The sequence below is a fragment of the Sturnira hondurensis genome, unplaced genomic scaffold (assembly GCF_014824575.4).
Source record: "Sturnira hondurensis isolate 20B ecotype Veracruz unplaced genomic scaffold, ASM1482457v3 Scaffold0004136, whole genome shotgun sequence".
Taxonomy (NCBI): Eukaryota; Metazoa; Chordata; class Mammalia; order Chiroptera; family Phyllostomidae; genus Sturnira; species Sturnira hondurensis.
In genome coordinates this window covers 30,825,517-30,837,628 of record NW_028076767.1, presented here as the reverse complement: position 1 = coordinate 30,837,628, position 12,112 = coordinate 30,825,517, and the positions used below count along the sequence as shown (strand labels likewise).

General features: G+C 56.4%; 1 protein-coding gene across 1 annotated transcript; it reads left to right on the top strand.

Moving 5' to 3' along the window:
• Positions 1 to 6,075, top strand: TMEM74B (transmembrane protein 74B). The gene is made up of 2 exons (XM_037044270.1): positions 1 to 291; positions 4,375 to 6,075. The coding sequence occupies exon 2, from the start codon at positions 4,416 to 4,418 to the stop codon at positions 5,112 to 5,114; it is 699 nt and encodes a 232-aa protein (XP_036900165.1). The 5' UTR covers positions 1 to 291; positions 4,375 to 4,415; the 3' UTR covers positions 5,115 to 6,075.
• Positions 6,076 to 12,112: the final 6,037 nt, after the last annotated feature.

Here is a 12,112-nt window from a genome sequence, read left to right as displayed (position 1 = left end):
CGCCCTTGGGCCCCGGCAACTCGCGCTGGAAGCTTCAGTTTCCCTGGCCCGCAGATCAGCTCTAACAGAGCCGGAGAAGGATGGAGCTATGGCCCCCCACCCTTGCCCCAGTCTGTTACCCGCCTCCCAGTCCCTCCCCACGCTAACTCTCCGGGCGCCCTCGCCGGCTGCGGGCGGAGCTCGATCCGCGGCGCTAGGCGATCCCCGGCTCCCGCCCCTTCCCTCGTCCCTCCTCCCTCGAGCCCCCCAGCGCCCCGGCCGACGCCGTGTAGCCCCGCGCGGCACGAGCAGGTACGTTCGCCTCGGCGGCGGCTCTGCGCCGGGCCGGGAAGAGGGCGGGAGCTGGGGGAAGGAGAGGCGGTGGCAGCCGGGCCCCGCGCCCTCCCGGGCTGCGCCGCAGCGGAGACACCGGCGGGCGGGCGCCGGCTGCAGGGAAGCGGGTGGGCGCTGGCGAGGACGCGCCCCGGTTCTCGTCCGCCGGCCTCCCGGCGCGGAGCTGCCCGCGTGGGGAGGCCGGGAGGGAGGCCCGGCACAGGTACCCACGAGGAGAGGGGACTGCCGGGGTGGCGAGAGGCGGAGGCCCGAGGCGGGGAGGGGCTACCACGGAGAGCTAGTCTGACCTCGCGGCCCGGCCGAAGGACACGCGGCGAGGGACCCGGGGCGCACGCCGGTCCTCGCGGAGCCTGGCCTCTCAGGGCCGCCTGACCACCCTGCTGCCGGCGTCGCCCGGCGCGGTCCAGCCTGACCCGGCCCGGCCGCATTTGTGGTCAAGGGCAGAACCAGGGGGTGTGAGCCGCGGGCAGGCTGGCGCGCGGGTGCAGCGGGCAGCCGGGTGTTGGGGCTTCCTGCGCGGAACTTTGGATATAACAGCGTGGACCTGCGTGTGCGTGTGTGCGCGCCCCAAGGCTTTGTGTACAACTCGTGCGTATATCTGCCGGTGGGGTTTTGTGAAGCTTCACCCACGCCCGCCGTGCGTCTGTCTTTCCACGTGTTAGTGCGCACTGGTGGGTGAGGTGCTGGGCCCGGGTGGGACTTGGTTGGTCTGGCTTAGATCTTCGCAGTCCTAGGGGCAGTTAACTGTGTGTGTGTGCGTCCCTTCTGGGTGTGGGTACCAGTGTGGCCCGCTAATCTGTGGGTCATGCTGCCTGGTTTCCTGTGACTTGTGGGTGCTGCGTGTGGAAACGGCCCCCAGGGAGGGGGGAGGCAATGTAGAACTAGGGTGTGCCTTTCAGGTCCTGTTGAACTGCAGGTGAAGTTGGGGCGTCACAGGTACAGTCGCAGGGTGTGAGCCGTGGACTCCAGCATCTTTGTCACTCTGTGTCTGCTTATGTTTTGGGTAAGTGACTGGGCGTGCCTGTGTAACTGTGGGTGTCCCTGAACCNGTGGGTCATGCTACCTGGCTTCCTGTGACTTGTGGGTGCTGCGTGTGGAAACGGCCCCCAGGGAGGGGGGAGGCAATGTAGAACTAGGGTGTGCCTTTCAGGTCCTGTTGAACTGCAGGTGAAGTTGGGGCGTCACAGGTACAGTCGCAGGGTGTGAGCCGTGGACTCCAGCATCTTTGTCACTCTGTGTCTGCTTATGTTTTGGGTAAGTGACTGGGCGTGCCTGTGTAACTGTGGGTGTCCCTGAACCTGTGTGTGAGACAAGGTAACCCTGGATGAGGGGGAGTCTCCTTTCTCTCTGCCCTCTTCCTTACTCTGGCATCCTAAGGAACAAGTTTTGGGTTCCTGCTGGTGAAAGACAGCCCCGCTGTCAGAATTTGGAGGCCCTGGTTTCCTTTGGAATACTGAGGCTCAGCATGTGGAACTGGGCAGGGGGTTCCCGGGCCACTCCAGGAGCTGAGTTCTCTGGAGAGTTCTGCAAACCTGGGGGTGGGGTGAGGTTGGGGGGTGGGCACGTCAGGACTCCCATGGGCAGGAGCTGTCACTGCCAGTCCCTGTTAGTGGCTGGGCAGAAAGATGCTTTTGGTGCCAAAAGTAGAAAAGTCAAACAACATAGTTCTCCCTTTGATTTACTGGGATGGGAGCAGCCCAGGCAGGGCCTGGGCTTGAGGCAGCCTCCCAGCCCCTTGCGTGGGAGTGCTTGTCTGCTATGGCCGGTTGCCAAGCCACTCCTGGGGGCTGCCTGTGATCCAAGCCCAGCGCAGGGGGCTGGGGACCTGGGTGGAATTCACACGTATCCCTGCCCTCAAGCTGCTCACAGTGGCTTTAAACAGTGGGATAAAGTAGAGAGTCTAGAGCGAGGGCTGGAGGGAGGGTGGAGCGATGCCTCTAGTGCAGGAGTGGGTGGGTTTGCAGGCTGGGAGTCAGTAACAGTCCTTAGGGAACCTGTGTTCACCTTCGTGTAGCCACGTGCACACCAGGGGACCCTGGCTACGTTTTGTCAAAGGGAGACAGTAATTCCTACTCTCTGGGCCGGCGGGAGTTCTAGGAGATATTCCCGAGGAAGTGCCTGCTGTAGGGTGCAACAGGGAGTGTTGGTGCTCAGTAAACATTTATTAAGTTGGAACTCGAGAAAGAGGGATGTGGTGAGAGAAATGGGTTGGAAGTGGAAACGGGCTTTGTACTCAGATGAAAGACCCAGTGTGTGCTAAGAGGAGGTGTTCAGTGCGAGTCCGTGTTGGCAACAGGATCAGAAAGATCAAAATACGGGCCTTCCTGCACTCTTTGAATTTCATTCATTCATTTCATTCATTTTCCCCTTCATTAATTTACTCACTCTCTCTCTCTCTCACACACACACACATACACACATTTACACTGCAAGGAACCACAATGCACTAGAAAATAAATTCAGGCACGAGAGTGTAGAGAAATATGGAGAATCATGTGTGTGTGTGTGTGTGTAGACATGCCAGAGCACATGAGCCACTCTGCATCTGGGGGTTCTCTGCACAGAGTGAGACTTGGGTCTGTGTGCCTGGGGCCCAGGGTGCGTGTGCTCCTGGGACATCAGCGTGTACGGGGAAGAGAGGCTTCTGCTGCTAGACCAGGAACTGGACATGCCAGGGAGGGAAGGGGCTGAGGTGGGGCCTGTGGGGGCAGCGCTGGACACCTGCGTGTGACAGGACTCCATCGTCAGCTCCAGCTGAGTGTTGTTGTAGGAAACGGGGCCTGGGGTGGCGAGGTGCTTCCACGTTGTACGAGAAGGCAGAAATGCAAAGTTTAAAGTGTAATATACACATTACACTTTGGTTATATATTTGGTATCTATATAACCAAAACAAATGAACAGATCAGAAACAAACAGACTTCTGTGAGCCAAAGGTGGTGCATGGGCTCTGAATTGGTATCCTCCCATCCCATCTCCCCTTCTGCAGTCCTCATCCAGGTTCACCTTCCTCCGCCCACCCCCATCTTCTACTTACACGAAGGCACTTGACTTGCCCTTAGTCTGGCTCTCAAATACGCTCCTTCTTCTCAGTCTCTGTCCATGTCGCCTTGACCTCTTCAGCTTCCTCCCCAGACCCCTGGCCTCTGCACAGCAGCCAGAGAGAGTGTTCGGAGATTAGGCAGCTGCTGGCACTCCCTGCCCCAACACTCACCTCCTTGACCTGGCTGTCAAGTCCTTTGAGATCTGGTACCAGGTGACCTCTGAGGTACCTGATCCCCCTGTCCAGAGTGCCTGCATACACTCTTACTGTTGGGTTCCCACTCACCCTCTCAGGTCTAGTTCAAATGCCACCACCTCCCAGAACCTTCCCTGACTGTCTCCTCTTCCTTCCCACACCACCTCCAACATCCCGACCCCTCCCCGCTCACAGTCATCCTCACTGCATCACAAGAGTGTGCATTAACTGAATCGGCTGGGGCTTTCCATGCACTGTTTTATGAAATCCTCCCATCATCCCAATGAGGGGGACATTTTGCTTATTCCCATTTAACAAATAAGAAAATTGAGTGTGGAGCGGTCACATCACTTGCCCCAGCTCAAGTGGTGAAGCTGGGACTTGAACCTGGTACCTACTGTGTTTAAGTTTCCTCCATCATAATAAGAACTCATCGCTGGTACTTCCCGAGCACTTATTGTTATGAGTGCTTTATGCGGTTCATCTCAATGCCTACACTAGCACATTATGTAGGGAGTGGTAGCAGTAATGTCATTTAGTAGATGGGGAAACTGAGGTCCAGAGAGGATATGTGAATGGCCCAAAGCCACATGCCCGCCATTGGTGGAGCAGGGTCCTAGCACAGATTGGCTCACACTGCTGTCTTTGTGCTCTTCCCCACCTCCCCCTCTGTCTGGTGGGCTCCCCCAGGTGGGAGCAATGGCTGACTCATCTGCATGCCGCTCCGGGCCCGTGTGCTGTCCAACACCAGCAGGGCCTTGGGAGAGGTTCGCTACATTTGACTGACTTTCTGTTTTCTCTTCCAGCTGCCAAGGGGCCAAGGGATGAACTGGGGTCCTCCTTCCCAATGGCCTCTCCCCCTGGGCTGGAACTGAAGACACTGAGCAACGGTCCGCAGACCCCAAGGAGACCAGCTCCTGTAGGCCTCGGGGCCTCACCCAGGGAGGGTGTGGAGAATGCCTGCTTCTCCTCGGAGGAGCATGAGACCCATTTCCAGAACCCGGGGGACATCAGACTGGGCAGCTCCCCCAGCCCCTCCGGGGGTGCCCCCTCAAGGCCCCGATCCCAGCGGGATGATCTGTCCCTGCATTCGGAAGAGGGGCCAGGCCTGGAGCCTGTGAGCCGCCCAGTGGATTATGGCTTTGTTTCTGCTCTGGTTTTCCTGGTGAGTGGGATCCTCCTGGTGGTGACAGCGTACGCCATTCCCCGAGAGGCCCGCGTCAACCCGGACTCCGTGACAGCGCGGGAGATGGAGCGGCTGGAGATGTACTACGCCCGCCTGGGGTCCCACCTGGACAAGTGCATCATCGCGGGCCTGGGGCTGCTCACGGTGGGCGGCATGCTCTTGTCGGTGCTGTTGATGATCTCCCTGTGCAAGGGCGAGCTCTATCGCCGGCCGACCTTCGTCCCCAGCAGGGGCTCCAGGAAGACATATGGCTCCATTAACCTGCGCATGAGACAGCTCAATGGGGACGGGGGCCAGGGCCTGGTGGAGAACGAAGTTGTCCAGGTCTCGGAGACCAGCCACACCCTGCAGGGGTCTTAAATAAGAGCCCGCCTGACCTAGCTGCTTCAGCTCCAGGGCTGCAAGCTCCCAAGGCCATGGGTTTTAGACTGAGCTCCACACAGGGCCCTGGGGAAAGAGTCTTAGGGGCTGGAAGGGGAGTCGGGGGCCTGGCTCAGGTGCCACCGTGCAGGGCGGCCCCCCGATCTGTTTTGTAGCGTCAAGTTCTGCATAAGGTTTTGTTCAGAGGGTGGCTTCTGCTGCTAAAAATACAGAAGATCGGGAACTGCTGCCCTTGGAGGATGAGGGTTCTTGGCAATTCTCAGCATTGAAAGCAGTTTGAAAGGCTGCCCATCCTCTTCTTCATGCCTCTGGGAATTCCAGCATCTCTGGAGTCCTCATCTGCGAAGGATGGGTGTTAGTGACTTTGGAGGGATCCCTTTCAGCCCTGACCATCTAAAGTGGGAGGCAGCTTCACCATGAGGGGAGGAGTCAGCGCTGGGGTGACCATTCCTCTCTAGGCCAGTCCCCCTGACTGAAAGTGAGGGTTGGACTGGACAATCCCTTGGGCCCTCCAGGTCAGCCCTAGGAATGGGTGCCCAGTATCTGCTTCTGGCCACTCCTTCGAGGGGAGAAGGGTGTTCAGCAGGAGCTCACCATTCTCGGTGCCGTATTCTGGCCTGGCCACCTTCGTGGCCACCAGTGTCAGACAGCCAGCAGCTGGCACTCTGGCCCGAGGTCCCTCAGTCTCCTGATGATGCTGGGTTAAATCCAAAATTCAAGATTTTGGTCTTGGGGTGAAATTTCCTGCAGTGACTAGATCTCAGCACACATTTCACAAAGTCAAGTGCACAGTGTTCAGCAACTCCAGGAAGAAGAGGGGTCTTTTATACCAGGAAGGGCGAGAGCTGGGTTGTGTTTCTGTGGATGCGGTGTGGGCCTGCACCCCCAACCCCTCCCTCCTTCAGAGTGTGTCTCTTGTGCCTGACTTTCTTCTGATGGCGGAAAAAAACAAATGGTTTTTTTTTTTAGTTCTGATTTTGTAATGTCCCCTTCTCCCCCATTCTTTGCAGCAAAGTGCAGTTCCAGAATATTTGGGGAGAAATCAGGCACCTTTGGGGGGCCTGGAAACTCCAGTCGCATTGATTGCGGTGTGTTCTGTTTCTGTTGGGGAGCTTCCAGGCTCCATCCAGACTCTTTTTAAACTACTGGCAGGGAAAGAAAGTGGGTTCTAGGGGGCAAGGAGATGCAGGTGTCTGAGGACTGGGGGACGCATCGTCCAGTCTGAATGGCCCTGGAAGGTGTTGAGAGTACAGGTCTTCTAGACCCTAAAGGAGTCATTTTGGTGAGCCCCCAACTCTGTGCCGGTCCTAGTCACTCCACCTCAGTTGGCTGTGTGGGCAGTGGATTCTGACTGTCCCTTGGGGTTGGAGGGGGCAGGTGGGCATGGGGTGTGTAGGCTGGAACAGCCCATCCGAGCTGTAACCTGAGTCTTCTGTCTGGTGAGTGAAACGTCTGGGCAGCGTAACACTGCAGCTTCTAGGACAGATCAAATATCCTCTCCTGCTGGCAGGTTTTGCCAGAAGCACAGGGCTGGGAAAGGGCTGGAGGGGACAAGTGCTGTTNAGACCCTAAAGGAGTCATTTTGGTGAGCCCCCAAGTCTGTGCCGGTCCTAGTCACTCCACCTCAGTTGGCTGTGTGGGCAGTGGATTCTGACTGTCTCTTGGGGTTGGAGGGGGCAGGTGGGCATGGGGTGTGTAGGCTGGAACAGCCCATCCGAGCTGTAACCTGAGTCTTCTGTCTGGTGAGTGAAACGTCTGGGCAGCGTAACACTGCAGCTTCTAGGACAGATCAAATATCCTCTCCTGCTGGCAGGTTTTGCCAGAAGCACAGGGCTGGGAAAGGGCTGGAGGGGACAAGTGCTGTTCAACTTGGCTGCCAGGTGCTGTTCTTGAGGTCAGAAGGATGTGGTTTGAAAAGAGCAAAGCTTCGAGATAGTGAAAGAGTCACAAGTCGGGGCTTCCACTGCGGTGTCAATTTCTCACGGGCTCCGAAGGAGGAGCAGGTGCAGAGTGGCGTGAGCCGTTCTAGGTAAGCTACAGCGGAACTGAACATCCCAAACGATGAGTCGAGGCCCTTCAAATTCATAATGATAATAAAAATATCCATCCAAGCCCTCTGGATTACTGTGGTGGTGGGGGACTCATTTGAAAACTAAACTGTTGGGTGGATGAATCTGGGACCATCAACTCCTATAGTTTAAATGCAATGGATTGTATTTAGGGGCTAAATCAGAAGATCAAGTCCGGGGTTTTCTATAAGTCAGAGAAGCCTACTCTGCATCCTAATGCAGACACTCCTTTAGAAATGGGTACAGTGGATCGAGGCAGTCATTACCATGTCAATGAATTCAGAAAACTTGGGAATTGCCAAAAGCATTTCCCCAGGACTGCAGCTGAAATCTCCATCAGTGGATGAGAAACAGGGTGAGGAAGGAGTCAGGGAAGAGTGGTGTCGTGTTGAGAACTCTCTTTGCAGGTCTTTTATGGGGTAGTTGTGGGTGGTCCCACAGGACCCTGTGGTCTCTGGAACATGCTTCCCCTCCAGGAACTGCCTTTTCCACCAGACATGCTACTGGGGTCTCCAAATCTTGCTTTTCCTGGTATATTAGAGCAGATATCAACTTGGCAGTTGGGAGAACCGGTTTGAATCCAGGCTGTGCTATTTACCGGCTGTGTGACGTTAGGCAGGTTACTCCACCGCTCTGGGCCTATCGTTTTCATTGTGGAGAGGAGTGGAAGCTTGGGCTCAGGGCTCGGTGTAAGAGGTAAGATAGAGACCTGCATGGAATGAGTTCAGTCACAGGGACTGCTCCCCTTCCCCTCCACAGCTGGAGATACCTGGGTTAGGCCTAAAGCGTCAGGTCACTGTCTGCCTTTCTTCTCTCACGCCTGGCATCCTACCCATCAGCAGATCTCGGTTCTGTCTTTGAAATCTGACCACTGCCCTCCCTCTGCCCCCAGTTCATCTTCCACTCTGCAGCCAGGCGAGTCCTGTTAAAAGGCTAATTGGGGCAGGTCACTGCTCAGTGCCCTCCGAGGGCTCCCCCTCCCTCCAGGCAGGAGCAAAAATTCTTGCCCTGGCCAGACGGGGGGTTTACCGTGCAAGACCCCTCACCCACCTGGGCCCTTCCCAAGGCCTTGAGTCAAGTTTTTATTTGTAATTTTGATTTTTTAAAAATGGGTGTCCCCCTGACTTGTGTGAATTTTATGTCCCCCCACACCTGGGTCCACTCTTCACAGTGGCCTATAAAACCCTAAGCAATATGGCCCCTGGGTCTCCCTGAACTTATTTCCCACCCCTTGCCTCTTAGCTTGTTCCACACCAGCCACACTGGCGTCCTTGCCTTCCTCCTTCAGGGCCTTGGTGCCACTTTATGTGGGAGAGGTGGAAGGGTCTCCCTGATGGCAGAAGGCCCCCACTCCCGGCCTGGTCGAGACGTAGCCAGGTTCCAGCTGGTCTTGGGGACAATCTGCGGGATGTAGGAGCCTGTGAGATACACCAGCCTGGTTCTCCCTCACTCACCGCCCTGGCCTGGCCCTCAGTGCCCCAGGCTCCATCATCATCACATCTGTTCATCTCAGAGGTGGCCCAGCTGAGAATACTTGCTGCCTGAGATTCCCCCACCATTGCTCCCTTCCCTGGGAAAAAGCATTTCCTTCTCTGAGATTCCCTTTAAAATGTCCCCTTCCTTGCACACCTACACACACACATGCACACACACAGGAGCACACCCCTATGCATGCGTACCCACTCACTTGGCACACATCTTGTGCGTACACACACACGGCCCTCTGACCTAGCCCTGAAGCCAAGGACACATGCTCTTGAGACAGCTGCAGGTCAGGGCGACCTCTGGGTCATCGATAACGTTTTCTTTCTCCAGAAGCCACAGGTCTTACAGTTCCCAGGACGTTAACCTCACAGCAGCTGTTTCCCCTCTGCACGCCGAGCTGGCATCTCTGTATCATTCCTGCTCCCTCACTTGGGTGGAAGGGGAGCAATGTCCAGGGAGCGTTTTCCAGGGAACTCTGAGTGGTTCTGGGCTGGGAACTAGGTGAGCGAGGTCCTTCAGGTCACCCCTTCCCTGTGAACCTTCAGGCAAATCATTCCACCTGTCTGGTCCTTCCCACTCTGCCTACTCTGGGGACGGAGGGAATCGGGAAGCGCAAGCAGAGGGTTTTCAAAGTTAAGAGCATGTCATCCCGTGTCTGGAGAGCTCTGGAGGGACATCAGGAAGGGGAGGAAGGGAGTCATTTTGAAGCAGCGCAGGAGGTGGATTTCTGTCTGTGGGTTCTGTCTGGGAGGAAAGTGGGGTGTCGGTGTTACTGACAAGGTCAAGAAGATGCCCTCCAGCTGAGCTTGTTGGTTTTTCTGGCAGAGAGTGGACCCCCCTTGGTGTCCCTGAGGAGGGGAATTTCAGCTTGGGGAAGGAGAAGCTTGCCGAGATCTTGCCTGGGTTGGAGTGGCAGGGAGCTCCTTGTCAGTAGAAGTATGTTAGAGTTTACTGGTCAGGCACTGGGAATCTTCAGGGATAGAGTGTAGTGGAATGGGGCAGGATTCAGTCAAGAGGTTCCCCTGCAAGTTGCCATCCCCTCCTTTGACAAAACCCAACGCCCCAATGGCCAGAGCCTGACTAGAGGCAGTAGCAACGTTGCACGCCTGGGCACGCTGTATCTTTTTGTCTTGGGCCCGAATGCCCTTCCCCACATCACTCTTCTTCCTGGGTCGGGTTGTCCACGAGCAGATGGGAGGGCCCAGGAGAGCTGAATGGTGCAGAGGACAGCAGGATCATCGTCTTCCTCCTCCAGGGAGGCGCGGCACTTCTGAGCTTTCTCCCTACTCAACCTCAGGTCTGGGCACCCAGCCCTGATGGAGGGGGCCCACTGAGGATCGTCCATCAGATAGCAGTGCAAAGGCAGTGGCTCTGAATCGGATTACCTGGATGCTTGGTGGATGCTGAATGCACCTGAGCCTGTTTCCTCATCTATGAAATGGAATGGGGGGTGGTGGAGAATAGCACCTTCCTCAGGAGTGGTGAGAAGTAAGTGAGCTGACACCTGTAAAGCACTTGGCACAGTGCCTGGCACTTCATAATCCCTCAGTAATGTTAGCTGTTCATGTTCACTCATCCATTTGTTCTTCCCTGGGCATGGTACTGCGGGACTCATGGCCCCCACCTGGGAGTTCGTCACAGACCATCTAGGGAAACAGAACAGGGTCTGGTAGGCTGTGTGTATGTTGAGGGGCACAGAGGAGGTACAGGGTTATCTGATTGAGTTGGGGTCAGGCAAGGCTTTTGTGGAAGGGATGATGTCTAACAGGAATCTTAAACAGCAAGGCCGTATCTGACGTGGGGAACTGGGGAGCAGGAAGGGTATTCCAGGCAGAGGAACAGCATAAACAGAGGCTCAGGGGCATAAGACAGCCTGGTGTGTGCTGGGGAGAAGCAGACCAGGAGGGAGGCCCTCGGGTTCTGTGCAGGAGCGTCAAGATGAGGTGTGCTGAAAGGCAGAGGCATCATTGTGGGCGGTTGCATTTCATCACCTATAGACTGGGGATGACTGTTCTCAACTCACACACAGAGTTGCTATGAGGACTCGAGTTCATGCCAGTACAGCACATATGTGCCAAGGTTCACTGCCGGTCATTTCGATTGCTTGCAGATGTGTGTGGCAGGAAGAATCTCCTGATGCCAAATGCATTGTAGGGGTGACCCTGGCACTGGGGGGGCCAGTCCATGGGACTGTGGTCATCAGCTGCAGCCAGAGAACTGACCCCAACTTCCAGGACTCCATCTCGGTAGCCTGTTCCTTCTCAGCCTCCAAGCTGCCAAGGTTGAGGTGGCAGCGGCTGCTCTCCTGGGCCAGGGGGAAGGTCAGTGAGTGGAAGGATCTTCAGGCGGGAAAGCTGGCCCAGCGGAGCAGGGATGGCAGAGAAGAAGGCAGCTGCCATGCCAACCTCTTTCCAGGTGGCGGGGCATCTGAGGCAATACTGATGTAGGGTGGTGAAGCACATCCAGAAAAGGCCATCCTTCTCCCTCTCCCAGTTTTCTTCCTCCAATCTCTCCCTATCCTTCTCTTTGGTCTTCTCTCTGTGTCCATATCTCCTTTTACTGAAGCCACTCCTAGGGTTTAGGTACCCACAGGTGAGTTGCTATTGCTGACTCACCGGTAGCCATCTGTCTCTCACCCTGAGTCTCCGCCCTCCCCCATAAAAATGAAAGCAGGGGCCCAAGCACAAACTCCTGTAGGTGACATTCAGGAATGAAGCAGGTGGCTGTGGACAGCAGGGGCAGGATTAAGGGGCGCTGGCTTCAGCTCCGGCTGGCTGCTGCTCTGTGATAGATGGGCTCGGGGTTGCCAGAGCTCTGGACTTTTTTTAAAGCAGCTGCGCGTCTGGACCTTTGTGTAGGTAAAAGGACGGAGAAAGGTATCATCCCACTGCATGAGAACTGTGACAGGCCTAACACTGAGGACGAGGGAGCGTCCAATGAGATGGTGCCTGCTGGGCCCTGACATCCACTCTCCTCCCCCTACCCAGGGCTTACAAAGTAACGCAGCGAGAGGGGGGTGCCCTCAAGAAGTGGGCTAGCCTCCGCCTCCCAGCTGGAGGCTTGTGTACTGTTCTTCTGAGACCCTTCATTCTTTCAACAAAGATTTGAGTGCCAGTTTCAGAGAGAGAGCCCTGAAGAGATGAAAAACATAAGGAAGGTGTTCTCCAGGGGGCATGAGAGGTGTCTTCTGGACCTCGGGGGCGATGGTGAAGGTGGGGATGAGGCCTGTTTCTGACCTGGAGCGTTCCTGATGTGGGAAGTGCATGGGAACAGCTGGTGTCAGCTTGAGGGGATGGTGGTGTTAATGATCGGGGAGGAGGGGGGCAGTCCTGCACCCCCTCCCGGTGTTCTGGGGCTCCACGTGTTGGTGTGGGGAGGGGAGAGGAGCTGGAGCCGTGGGGGGTGGCACAGGTGGCTATGCAG

Excerpts from the sequence above, each read along its gene's own strand:
- TMEM74B (XM_037044270.1), top strand. The coding sequence starts at position 4,416 with ATGGCCTCTCCCCCTGGGCTGGAACTGAAGACACTGAGCAACGGTCCG.